Genomic DNA, 12312 nt, shown 5'->3' on the forward strand with positions numbered 1-12312 from the left:
GGTCTCACTGTGGACAGGCTGTCTGTCTGTGTGAATGTGTGCATGAGCTGCCTACTGTCTTAGTCCTCACTGCTGGGTTCTTGTCGTCATTCATTCCTCTTTCTTCCATTTCTCTCTGTGTAAAGTGTGTCACCTTCATCTCTTGGATCTCTACATGACTCCACTGTTTGTGCTGTTTTCCGCTGATGTTGTGGTGAAGGATATTTATATTTCAGCCACTGGCTCTTTGTCTCTGATGTATTGCACATAAAATGCCTGCTTACTCTTTTCTCTTCCTGTTCCACTAGATTCAACCACCAGTGACTCTGCCAAATCCAAGGTAAGAACGTTATTGTGAGAATTCCAGATCTGTTTGATGTTGGAATGATTACATTTAGGTGTAAACTTGTCTTTTTGCTTGGCTCTATTGTTATTGATGTCTTTTTGTGATAATTTATGAAAAACCTTTTGCAATAAAATAGCTGATATGGCAATAAACTCAAATCTCTCTCTGTAGCAGGGTTCCTGGGGAACTGGTAAGGACCAATATAGTAGCGAGCTGCTGCGTACTTCCATCTTTGCTAGCCGCAAACGCAAAAAGCCTAAGGACAAGCCTCAGCCAAGTAGCTCTGATGATGACCTGGATGCTAGTTTTTCCAAGAAAGATCTTCCGGTGCAAAATGATCCAAATTGGCCTGCTGATGACCAAACCGAAGATGCAGAAAGTGAAGTAGGACTCGATGACCAAAGGACTGAGGATGATGACCAGAGCCCAGGAGATGGCCTTGACCTCACTTCTGAAAACAAGCAGCTCATCACAGAACATTTGCCCCAGCAAACATGTCCCTCATCTAAGATCAATACATCGCCCAAACCTAGTTATCATATGACTCGCCAAAGTTCCCTGTCCGATCATCCCTCCAACTACGATGATGGATGTGTTTCAGATCTGGGCACCCTTAACAGCACCAGTTCCCAAGCCTCCGTACCCAGAATAAGACACGGTAGGACACCAGGCCACTGGATGGAAAGTGCAGGAATGGGCCTAGGGGCAGAAGTCTGCTCAATCACATCAGATTACTCCACCACCTCCTCCATGACCTTCCACACCGGAGTGGAGTCCATTGCTCTTAGTCCCGAGGTACAGTCTGTTGCTGAAAGCCGGGGGGACGATGCTGACGATGAAAGAAGTGAACTCATTAGTGAGGGACGACCCATGGAGACAGACAGCGAAAGCGACTTGTCTGTCTTTGCCGTTGGTCGAGATGGCGTGCCAGCTGAAGATAGCAGCCAACTGGGGGGCAGTGTCACACCATTGCAAGATGTACCCAGTCTTATTCCCTCCCATCGAATCATTGCATGCGATACCCTGGCACGCAAGAGGGGGAGTCGGCAAAAGACAGACAGCGAGTCTTCAGCAGATGGAAGCCGCAGTGACAAGGAGTCCACTCGAATCTCACGAGTGCTGGAGGCAGTCAAAGGCCGGTCCACTGGCAGTCTGAGCTCTTCTTCTCGTAGTGAATCTGAGCGAGCTGAACCCATGTGGCGAATTAAAATCACCGACCGGTTGAAGTGTCGACTGCGAACATCGGCTGATGACATGTTTGGAGTGGGATCCCAGCGCACCAGGTCCCCCGAGACACGAAGTAAACGGAAAAGCAATATCCGCCGAAGGCACACCATGGGTGGTCAGCGGGACTTTGCAGAGTTGTCAGTAATTGGGGACTGGCAAAGAGTAGAGGGCAATGAGCTCTCAGCTATGGATCGTTTAAAGCCAAAGTGCAGTTCACAGGACTTCTCCATCAGAGACTGGATAGCTCGAGAACGACACCGTACCAGCAACCCTGAAGTTAGCCTGGATGTGCTGGATCTGCACTCTTCTCGATCACGGGACCTGTTATCCGCGGGGCCTTCGCACTCCTATTTGGGTCAGCACCTTAATGGAGATGTAGCGGTCGCTCAGGGCAAAAGCTTAAGCCTAGGCGCTGACGCTCACCCTCACAAACTCTCTGGTGCTCAAGTGGTCCGTTCTCGTTTCTACCAGTACCTGTGAAAGTGTGTGTGAGAGTATACTCATGTATATGAGTGCACTTTTTATGAGTGTTGACATGTTTTATGGTACTTGAGTGCTTGTAAGCCATGTTGGCATCAGCAGTAGAATGTGATTGGAGTATCGTGATTGAAAGCATGCGTGTATGAGATCAGGAGAAAGTTGCTGTTGAGTGTTCTCTGATGGACTGATAGAAATGTTTTTAAAACATCCTGTGATATTTCCTTCTGTGAATGAAATTATGTACTGACCCAATGTTGTACAGCGAGCAGAGGCCTTCTGAAGCACAGTATTGCTGGAAAACTGGATGAGTTTGAATTCCAGTAATCATAGATTTTAGATTTGAGTATGTAGTCGAGATGGCTGAAGCTGTCCAAATGGCTTGGAAGATAAATGCAAGTAACCAAGAAATAGGACTTTAGGTCGGTAGTCTGAAATCGTATGATGTTGAGAAGACTTGATGAAAGTTTCGTTGTGTTGGAAATGTAAAGAGGCCCCCAATGTTGATCAATCTTTCAGTAACCAAAACAAGAATGTATCTGCTTGTTGTAATACTAAACAAACTGCCATGAAGTGTGTATATATATTCCCCCTTCTGTGCTTTTTTTCTCCGTTTATCCTGCCTGTGTTTGGACTGCTTTGCGTGCTGTGTTATGGAACAGTGTCTGTTTCGTTTTTCTTTTATAAGTGCGGTGCATGGCAGACACTCGGCACATTAAATCTTTTTTTTTTATTAATTGCAAAAGACAAAAAGGAATTCAAACAACTTCCCTCTTATGCGGTTTGTAGTGTTGTTGTTTGTTGTACTACAACTACTGAGACATAATTACTGTCTCTAGCATAAAGCTGGAAAAGAAATAGAATGAATTGTTAAAGAACAAATCAGGTGTCTTTGGATCATGAAAGTGCCTCATATTGAATATTGGTCTTGGGTCATCAAAGGTGCCACATCATCTCAGATACATTAAGGTGTAAAAAAAAAATATATATATATATATATATTATTTTTAAACTCACCTCATCCAGACTTCATTCATAGAAAAAAATGAGAATCTTCCATTCCTATAGCATTCCGCCTGGGTCTTAACGCTATTCTAATGCATCGTTTTATGTTGTGCATTTGGTATTTTAACCAAACTTGAATTTTAAATATTCTTGTAAAGTAAGTAACTTAAATGTACATATCTATTACTGGTTTTAGCTGCTCCTATTCTTCTGGTCATCTCCATCGCATCGATTTCTTTTTTGTAAGTATTGTACGATAAAGAGGTGAGGTTTAAGGGACCTGGGGGAGTGAACCCGTAAGTGAACATGCTAATCATCTGGGGGTCTTCAGTCTCCCTTGTGTGAACAATGCTTCCCTAACTGTTTGTATCATGCTGGGTCTGCTCTTGTGGTGGACGCAAATTGTAAAACACTGGAAAATAAACCCTTTTTGTCTCATAAATTGTTGTTGTCCTTTGTCATTAGGCCACAAGAGGGCAGACTGTGAGCATCACATGAAACGAAACCCGCAGTAGCTTTCAAAATGCTTTATGTACAAGGTACACACAAGTAGGGACCAAAACAGTTGAAATTTACACATCAGTGCATCTGCTTACAAGACAGGATTTCACTTACAACAATAAATTCAGTGGAATCACATTGGAACATTCAAGCTGTCAAAAGTACACGTAAATAGATACATTGAAACAAAGGAAACCATCTTGCCACCATGCCAAATTATATAACAAGAAAATATATTCTATGCAAAAGCTCTTTTAACATCTTCTTAACCACGTACTGTATGAAACAAAAAAAACCCAACCTGCCCCAACACTAGTCCTATGAGTTCTGTATTCACAGTTAATCTACTGTATTACTTTACAACTTAACTAATACACAGGACTGTGAAGAAAATGTTCTTGGCAGGATTGTGGCATGGTTTACATTACATGAAACTTTAGAACATTTTTTAAAATTATTTATTTTAATCTGTCCATAAATTATTTGTCCTACCTCATGGACTGCCCGTCTTAAGCAGGTTTACTCCATTAAGGCACAGTGACTAAATGAATATCCAAAGACGTTTGCAGCTGCACTCAAGTCGGAAATCAAAATTAAGACTCTGATTCGCAAATGATTTCATGCGGGCGTTGCTATGAATCATTACAACAGCTGTTCTGATGTCCTCAAGCAGGAGTTTTAGATGAATGCTTTGCACGTTCAGCTACATTGATATTTTTTTTCACATAAATTGCCACATTCAGCTGACTCAAAATGCATTTATGAATGTTTTTTTGTGAATTTATCCAATACAAATAGGCCTGATGACATAATAATGAGCTCACAATAACATTTACACCCAAATAAAGCGCCTAAAATGTAATAATTGGATCAAAACTCACTGGAAAAGTTGAGAAAACAGTTCAGTAATCTGCAGCTAATAGTAATTCTAGCCAATCATTCTGACCTATATTGTGCTATCACCTCTTAAAGCTTTCTTTCAACAGTGCATGAATTACAGAACACGAGCTCAGTGCTTTGACCAAACCACAGCAGGTTCTCTCACACTGTACGCAATGGTTCATCATGTCTTTCTCCAAATCCAAACTCCTTCCTGAAGCCAATGAGCCAATCAGAGATAGGGGTGTGGTCCATGCGGAGGCTCGGGAGAAGTCCTCAGAATGAATATGAGAATGGATGACTATAATGGAGGAAAGGAGTTTGCATATCGGGCTGTAAGCAGACATGTGCTGGGTGTCGATAGGAATTTAACCATCATCCTCGTTGTCCTGTTTCTCCTCACTCTGGATTATCTCTGGAGGTGTGAAACATTCTACGAAGAAGTTGACCAGTGATTGACTCAGATGCTGCTGCGAGTCTTTCGAATGAAGAAAATGGCCTTCATCTGGGTAGATCTGGCAAGGACAAGAAAAAATGTTACCAAAAAACCAGTAATACTTTAAGCATCAGTTCTCACCATTAACTAGTGGTTTATTACTAGCCCCACACAGAATTTGTGCACCCGCCCCAAAAATCATTTTAAACCCGGAAGCTGAAATTAGCTGACAAAAGCTCAAAATTATCCAGTTTTTCCCCACAATTTAAGCTAACAGGTGCTAACATTGTCTCACACAAATCTGTTAAAATCTCAAAAAAGTTCTCAAGGGTTTCATGAACCTTTATTGTTTAGAAAAATTAAAATTTCAATGGAGAATAGAGCCAAAGCAACTGAGGAAAACTTTAATAAGCAGCAAATTAGTAGTTGAACAAAAGAGTCACAATTAACGGTTTGTTAATTTGATAATTGTACCACAGAATAAAGTTTGACCAAAAACCTTATATCTGCCTCGCCCTTTCAATTATTGCCCATTTTGCTAGCTATCTGAGTGGATTTTAGCATATTTTAGCTTGATGGTTGCTAACATGTCACATGGTTTTAGCACATTAGTCTATGTTATAATTAGGTATCTGTATTTTCTTGACATGTTTCTATGAGGTTGCTAAGTGTCTGGGTGGTTGCTATGCAGTCGCTAGTAGTTTTAAAGCATGTAGTTGCTTGGGATAAGCAAAATATTCAGAGTGGGTTTTAGCATCTTTTAGCTATGTAGTTGTTAGCATGTCAAGTGGTGTTTAGTGATCTCTTATACTTTTGAGTATAATAACTATAATATAATAACTTGACTTTTATTTGATAATTTGGTATCAGGAGTGGCTTATATGAAAGGCAAAGTCCTCTAGATTACGCTTATTTTACTAAAATAAAATACGATCATGCCTTGATTTTTAATTATTTAATTAGGACATTAAAGTGACTTTGCTTAGACAAAAGTCTTGTCACTAAACAGAAATAATGTACAGTATAGAAAATAAAGTCATGGTGCAGTGGAAAAAGAGTTAATATTGTGTAAGACTCCAATGAGATTGAACGACTGCATCCATAGATATCTGCAATGACTCGAATAACTTATTAATAAAGTCATCTGGAATGGCAAAAAAAAGTGTTCTTGCAGGATTCCCAGAGTTCTTGGATTCTTATACTTTTGAGTAGGTTTAGCATGTTATGATGCCATGTCTAGTCTTTTTAAGATGAACTCAAGATGTCTGGGTGATTTTATTAATTATTATAATTTTTTTGTTATTATAAGTGGTGGTAGGTGGAAAGTTTTCTGGGTGTCTTTCAGCATTATTTTTTAGCAACTACTGTTGTGTGGCGTCTTGAGTGTTTTCAGCAATTCTTTTAGCATGCTTTGGTTATGCTAGGCTTCATGCTTTAGCTATGCATTTGCTAGTGTTTGAAGTGGTGTTTAACATTTTGTTACTGTTGAGTAGGTTTAGACTTGTTATGCCATGCCTAGGTGTCTGTTTTCTTAACATGTTGCTAGACGTCTGGATGAATTTTAATGATGCTGTACTGTCACTAAGTGTCAGGTGGTTAATTAGTTGTAGTTACTAGGGTGTCAGCGACGCAGTGGCGCAGTAGGTAGTGCTGTTGCCTCACAGCAAGGAGGTCACTGGTTGCAGCCCTGGCTGGGTCAGTTAGCGTTTCTGTGTGGAGTTTGCATGTTCTCCCTGTGTTCCGTGGGTTTCCTCCGGGTGCTTCAGTTTCCCCCACAGTCCAAAGACATGTGGTACAGGTGAATCGGGTAGGCTAAATTGTCCGTAGTGAATAAGTGTGTGTGGATGTTTCCCAGAGATGGGTGGCGGCTGGAAGGGCATCCGCTGCGTAAAAACGTGCTGGATAAGTTGGTGGTTCATTCCACTGTGGCAACCCCGCATTAATAAAGGGACTGAGTCGAAAAGGAAATGAATGAATGATACTAGGGTGTCTTTAAACAATATTTTCAGCATTTTTAGTTGCTTGGCATTTTGAGTGTTGTTGTTTTTTAGCAAGTTGCTAAGCAGGTCCTGTGGTTTTAGCATGTTGCTATGTGGTTTGTATTATTTTACTATGTGGTTGCTAGGGTGTATTAATTCTTTTAAAGTGTCTGAGAACAGTAAGGGTTTAGCATGTTGATATGTAGTTGCTACATCCTCTGAGTTGTTTTTAACAGTGTTTAGCTGTTGCGTTTGAGAATGATGCTATGCAGTTCCTAGAAATCTGATAAGAATAACTATTCTGTCTGTGTATTCTGTTTGATTTAGTAGGCTAATTACTGTGAGTAGGTATTTGAAAACCATTATTATAATGCTTTATGTAAACAAAGTATGTCAATAGCTGTGATCAGTGTGTGTGCTCAGCTCTTACCTGTAATGTATAATTAGCCTTCTCATTTATCAAATGATTGATAAATTTGGCCGTGTGCTGAAAATGGACTTTCTCTACATGAATGGAAAAAATATGTTACTCACAATCAAATCTCAGTAAAAATTGTTTTAAGAACATAATATATTTAAGAAATAAACCTGTCAAGTTTACCGTCGGCTGTAGGGTGAATTATCATAAGTTTCTTGTCTCTCAGTTGCTCCATGCGGTCTGTTAAACGCGCCATCTGAAAAAAAGAAATAGTTAAATATATATATACACACACTACCTGACAAAAGTCTTGTTGCCTAAAGATATATAATAAATAATAACTTGACTTTTAGTTGATAATTTGGTATCAGGAGTGGCTTATATGAAAGGCAAAGTCCTCTAGATTACGCTTATTTTACTAAAATAAAATATGATCATATCTTGATTTTTAATTATTTAATTAGGACAGTAAGGTCTGACTTTGCTTAGACAAAAGTCTTTAATACTAAACAAAAATAATGTACAGTATAGAAAATAAAGTCATGGTGCAGTGGAAAAAGAGTTAATATTGTGTAAGACTCCAATGAGATTGAACGACTGCATCCATATATATATATATATATATCTGCAATGACTCGAATAACTCGAATAGCAAAAAAAAAAAGTGTTCTTGTAGGATTCCCAGAGTTCATCAAGATTTTTTGGATTCATCCTTAATGTCTCTACCATCTTACCACAGACATGCTTAATAATGTTTAGTTCTGGTGACTGGGCTGGCCAATCCCAGAAGCACCTAGATCTTTTTTGGTTTCAGGAACTTTGATGTAGAGGCTGAAGTATGAGAAGGAGTGCTACAGAATCCTGCTGAAGAATTTGTAATGTAATGGGCAGCACAAATCTCTCCCACTCTGCAGATCTCTCAAACGTCCTCATCCTAAATGTAACCCCAAACCATGATTTTTCCTTTATTAAACTTGACTGATTTCTATGAGAATCTTGGGTTTATGCGGGTTCCAATAGGTATTCTGCAGTATTTGTGATGATTGAGATGCAGTTCAACTGATGATTCATCAGAAAAATCTACCTTCTGCCACTTTTCCAAATAATCAACTAGAAGTCCAGTTTTTGTTTGTTGCCCTTAAAACTGGGATCCATAACAAGACTTTTATCAGGTAGTGTATTTTCTTTTTACCTTGCCTTTAAACATACTCTGTGGGTTTACTTTACCTCGTACTCTCTCTTATTGATCTGCGGCAATCCTAAATAGCGTTCAGAAAATGCAGAAGCTGTGGAACAAACATTTATAGGTAAAACTGAATAAGCCTGTCTGCTTTACGTAAACAAATGTGTGATCAAACACTGGATTAGAAAAAATACCGTATATAGAGAAATCAGTGATAGGGGAGACGGCAGTGCCACACTTGATTTTGATTTTAGACAGGTTCGGAGATTCGTCCAAGTGTAAGAGTCGACTGGCCAGATACCCTCCATATGCCTGAAGCAGACAAAATATGTAAGTAAGCATGTATGAACATAAATGAGGCAAAATAATACAGCTAGTGTTGAGTAAGTTACTTCAAAAAAGTAATAAATTATTCATTACTAGGCCCACACAGAATTTGCACGTGCAGAAACCTGCAGATTTTAGCCCATCATTGTGTAAATGAGTGTCAATTTATATTTTTTTAGTTTTTAAATTAATTTCACTAATATTATTGTGATCTAATATTAGTAATATTAAAATGTACAAATAATTTATGGACAGTACAGTTTGTAAAGTAATATTTTCTGTCTTTTAGTAGATATTTTATATGAGAGACTTGCTTTATTTAGCCAATAAGTGGATCTAATTGGATTTGCATTGTAAACATTAAAGTTGAAAACTTATAATTTTTTTATTTCATATATTAATTTAATAGTTATCATATTACTAAAAGTATTCCACATAAATCCACAGATTTTTTTTTTTTTTCAAAATTCTCTGTAGACATAGCAAAAAATGTCTGACTGGCCCTACTCATTACTAATTGCCTAGTTAAAATTGTATAATGATATGAGTTTGTCTACTTAATCATTTAATAAGTAATTCAATTACTTGACCACATAAACTACCTATAAACCTTGAAATTAGTCAAATGAGGCTGTTCGGTTTAAAAAAAAAAAAAACGTACAAAAATTCACGTTTCAAAATAAAATAGTTCAAAGTAATCACCATATTTGACACAAACCATATTTTATCATTCATTTCTTCAAATGATTGTTTATTAAGCATGTTCAAGCATTCTTATCAATGTAACCTTTGTTCATTCATTCATTCATTTTCCTTTGGCTTAGTCTCTATTTCAGAGGTCGCCACAGCAGAATGAACCGCCAGCTAATCCAGCATATGTTTTACACAGTGGATGCTCTTCCAGCCGCAACCCAGTAATGGGAAACACCCATACACACTCATTTATTATGGCCAATTGAGTTTATTCAGGGCTTCTGCATTTTTCCTCAAATCAAATTTAAGACTGTTTAAGACCATTTTAAGACCTTTATGAAAGAAATGTTAGACTTATACAGGGCTAAACACTGATGATTATTTCTAATGACTCGCTTTGCCACAAAAAAAGCAAATGTAATTATTTCTTAGTGACACTTTAATGTGTCAAAACAAGAAAATTGTAGCTTTAAACACTGCTTTCAACATAATATTTTTTTTCAAAGTTTGACATTGTGAAAAGTATATTTATTGTAGAAGAAACAACATCAATAATCAAAAATATATATTTGTTGGCTTTTGGTTCAAATTAAAAACTTAAAGTTTCATGCTATTTATAAATAATATGTCTACTCCCCTTTGGTTCTGTAAATAGTTTTTGGATAAATGTACTATAACATAAAGGGATAAACTGCTCTGTTATTATCATGTGTAATTGTTTTTAGATTTCGGCCTGATTGGGTAGCTTTACTTGGACAGAGAAAAATTAAGACCTGCTTAAATTTTTTAAGACACACCACAATATTTCAGTGTATTTAAGACTTTTAAAGGCCTAAAATTTAGTTTTAGACATTTTACAACTTTTTAGGATTCACGTACAGTATAGTGCATGTCTGTGTGGGGGGGGGGATTGGGGGGGGGAACTAGAGCATCTGGAGGAAACCCACACCAACATGGGGAGAACATACAAACTCCACAGAAATGCCAACTGACCCAGCCAGGACTTGAATCAGCGACCTTCTTGCTGTGAGTGCTTACCACTGTGCTGCCCGAATGTAGCCTTCTTTATTTCAAATAGAATTATTCTCAAAATGTATTAGTAAAACACAATGTACAGTTACTCTACATTATCTGTGTAGTCCATTTGAAATTGGTCTGTAAACTTAACAACAAATGTCACTAAATTTAGATTTTTAATGTATTTTTTGTTAAACTTACCAAGCCTGCATTTATTTAATACAAAGTAGTAAAATAAAACATGGCAAAATAAAAATACTATTTAAAATAACTGTTTTGTATTTGAATATATTTTAAAATGCATTTATTCCTGTGATTTCAAAGCAGAATTTTTTGCCAAATTACTCCTGTAAGATCATCCTTTGCAAGTCCTTTTAATAATTTAATTTGCGGTTCAATAAATGTTTATTAGTATTTATTAACAGTTGAATACATTTTTTTCAAGATGCTTTGATGATTAAAAAGGATTAAAAAGGACCATTTATATTGAATTGTACTGGTTTAGTATTTATCACTATAGTTTTTAATTTGTTTTGGTACTATTTTCATGTGTACATTTTCAAATCTCTTAGTACAAAACTTTAAACTGATCACACTTGTAACACCTTCAAATCTAATGATTGATTTCATTGTATTTGCACATACAGTTGAAACCAGAAGTTTACATACACTTTAAAAAAGGAATATAACCATTTAAAAAAAATCTGATGGTAAATTATACTAAGCGTTTACTATTTTAGGTCCATTAGGATTACCTAAATGATTTATATTGGCTAATTGCTAGAATAACGAGAGAATGTTTTTTCAAACATTTTTTAAATTAATTTCTAGACAGTCAAAAGTTTACATACCCTTCCTTGGTATTTTTTTTTTAGCTTTGCTTTTAAACTGTATAACTTTGGTTATAAATTGAAATAAATGTTTTGGTATCCTTCCTTAAGCTTCTCACAATAGTTTGAAGGAATTTTAGCACATTCCTCCAGACATAATTGGTGTCAGATGAGCTGAACTGAGTCCGATTTGTTGGCTGTTTAGCTTGCACAAGCTTTTTCAACTCTGCCCAAACATTTTCTATAGGATTGAGTTCAGGGCTTTGTGATGGCCACACCAAAACATTCACTCTGTTGTCCTTAATGCACATTTTAACTTATTTGGCAGCATGCTTAGGGTAATGGTCTGTTTGGAAGACTCATTTGTGGCCAAGTTTTAATTTCCTGGCAGATGTCTTGAGATGTTGCTTCAGTATTTCTAAATATTTTTCGTTCTTCATCGATGCGTGAAGTGAATCAGTTCATACTGCAGCAAAACAGCCCCACAACATGATACTGCCACTCCCATACTTCACAGCTGGGATGGTATTCCTAGGCTTGTAAGATTTCCCCTTTGACCTCCAAATGTCACTGGTCATTATGGCCAAACAGTTCAATCTTAGTTCCATCGGACCACAGGACATGTCTCCAAAAATCTTTTTTTCCCAGTGTAATTTAGCAAATTGTAATTTGGCTTTTTGTTGATTCTGGCTTGTTGATCTTCCCATGTTGTCACACAAGGAAGCAGTGTGATTAAGGTTTTTTTAAATACTATTCTATATTTGTGCCTGCAATTAACTCAAATGTTGGCAATTAGCTAATCAGAAACTTCCAAAACCTTGACACCATCATCTGAGATTTTTCAGGGCATAATGTTCTTATTGTATGTAAAAGTTATACCATTCATTCATTCATTCATTCATTTTCTTTTCGACTTAGTCCCTTTATTAATCTGGCGTCGCCACAGCGGAATGAATCGCCAACTTATCCAGCATATGTTTTTACACAGCGGATGCCATTTCATACATTCATCTCT

The 12312-nt window shown here is 37.3% G+C and overlaps 2 protein-coding genes across 27 annotated transcripts in view; one reads left to right on the forward strand and one right to left on the reverse strand.

Moving 5' to 3' along the window:
* The window catches only part of arhgap21b (Rho GTPase activating protein 21b), a 97298-nt gene extending 93822 nt beyond the window's left edge, over positions 1-3476 (forward strand). For 13 of the 26 annotated variants that reach the window (XR_015478277.1, XR_015478279.1, XR_015478282.1 and 10 more), the window contains 2 exons: positions 288-319; positions 497-2782. Coding sequence is in view for 7 of the 26 variants with exons in the window: in XM_087240490.1 (XP_087096616.1) it covers positions 288-319; positions 497-2032 (1568 nt within the window). In the remaining 19 variants the exon portion in view is untranslated. Of the gene's footprint in view, positions 1-287; positions 320-496 lie in introns of all 26 variants that reach the window. The other 13 variants (XR_015478278.1, XR_015478280.1, XR_015478284.1 and 10 more) reach the window with 3 other exon arrangements.
* Positions 3477-3548: 72 nt separating this feature from the next.
* Positions 3549-12312, reverse strand: part of dpp6b (dipeptidyl-peptidase 6b) — a gene marked incomplete in the record, with an annotated part of 226674 nt that continues 217910 nt past the window's right edge. Inside the window, 5 exon segments of the mRNA NM_001115122.1 lie at positions 3549-4929; positions 7260-7333; positions 7431-7503; positions 8475-8533; positions 8625-8742. Coding sequence (NP_001108594.1) covers positions 4783-4929; positions 7260-7333; positions 7431-7503; positions 8475-8533; positions 8625-8742 — 471 coding nt within the window.

The sequence above is a fragment of the Danio rerio genome, chromosome 2, assembly GCF_052040795.2.
Source record: "Danio rerio strain M-AB ecotype USA chromosome 2, GRCz13ab, whole genome shotgun sequence".
In the NCBI taxonomy this organism is placed as follows: domain Eukaryota; kingdom Metazoa; phylum Chordata; class Actinopteri; order Cypriniformes; family Danionidae; genus Danio; species Danio rerio.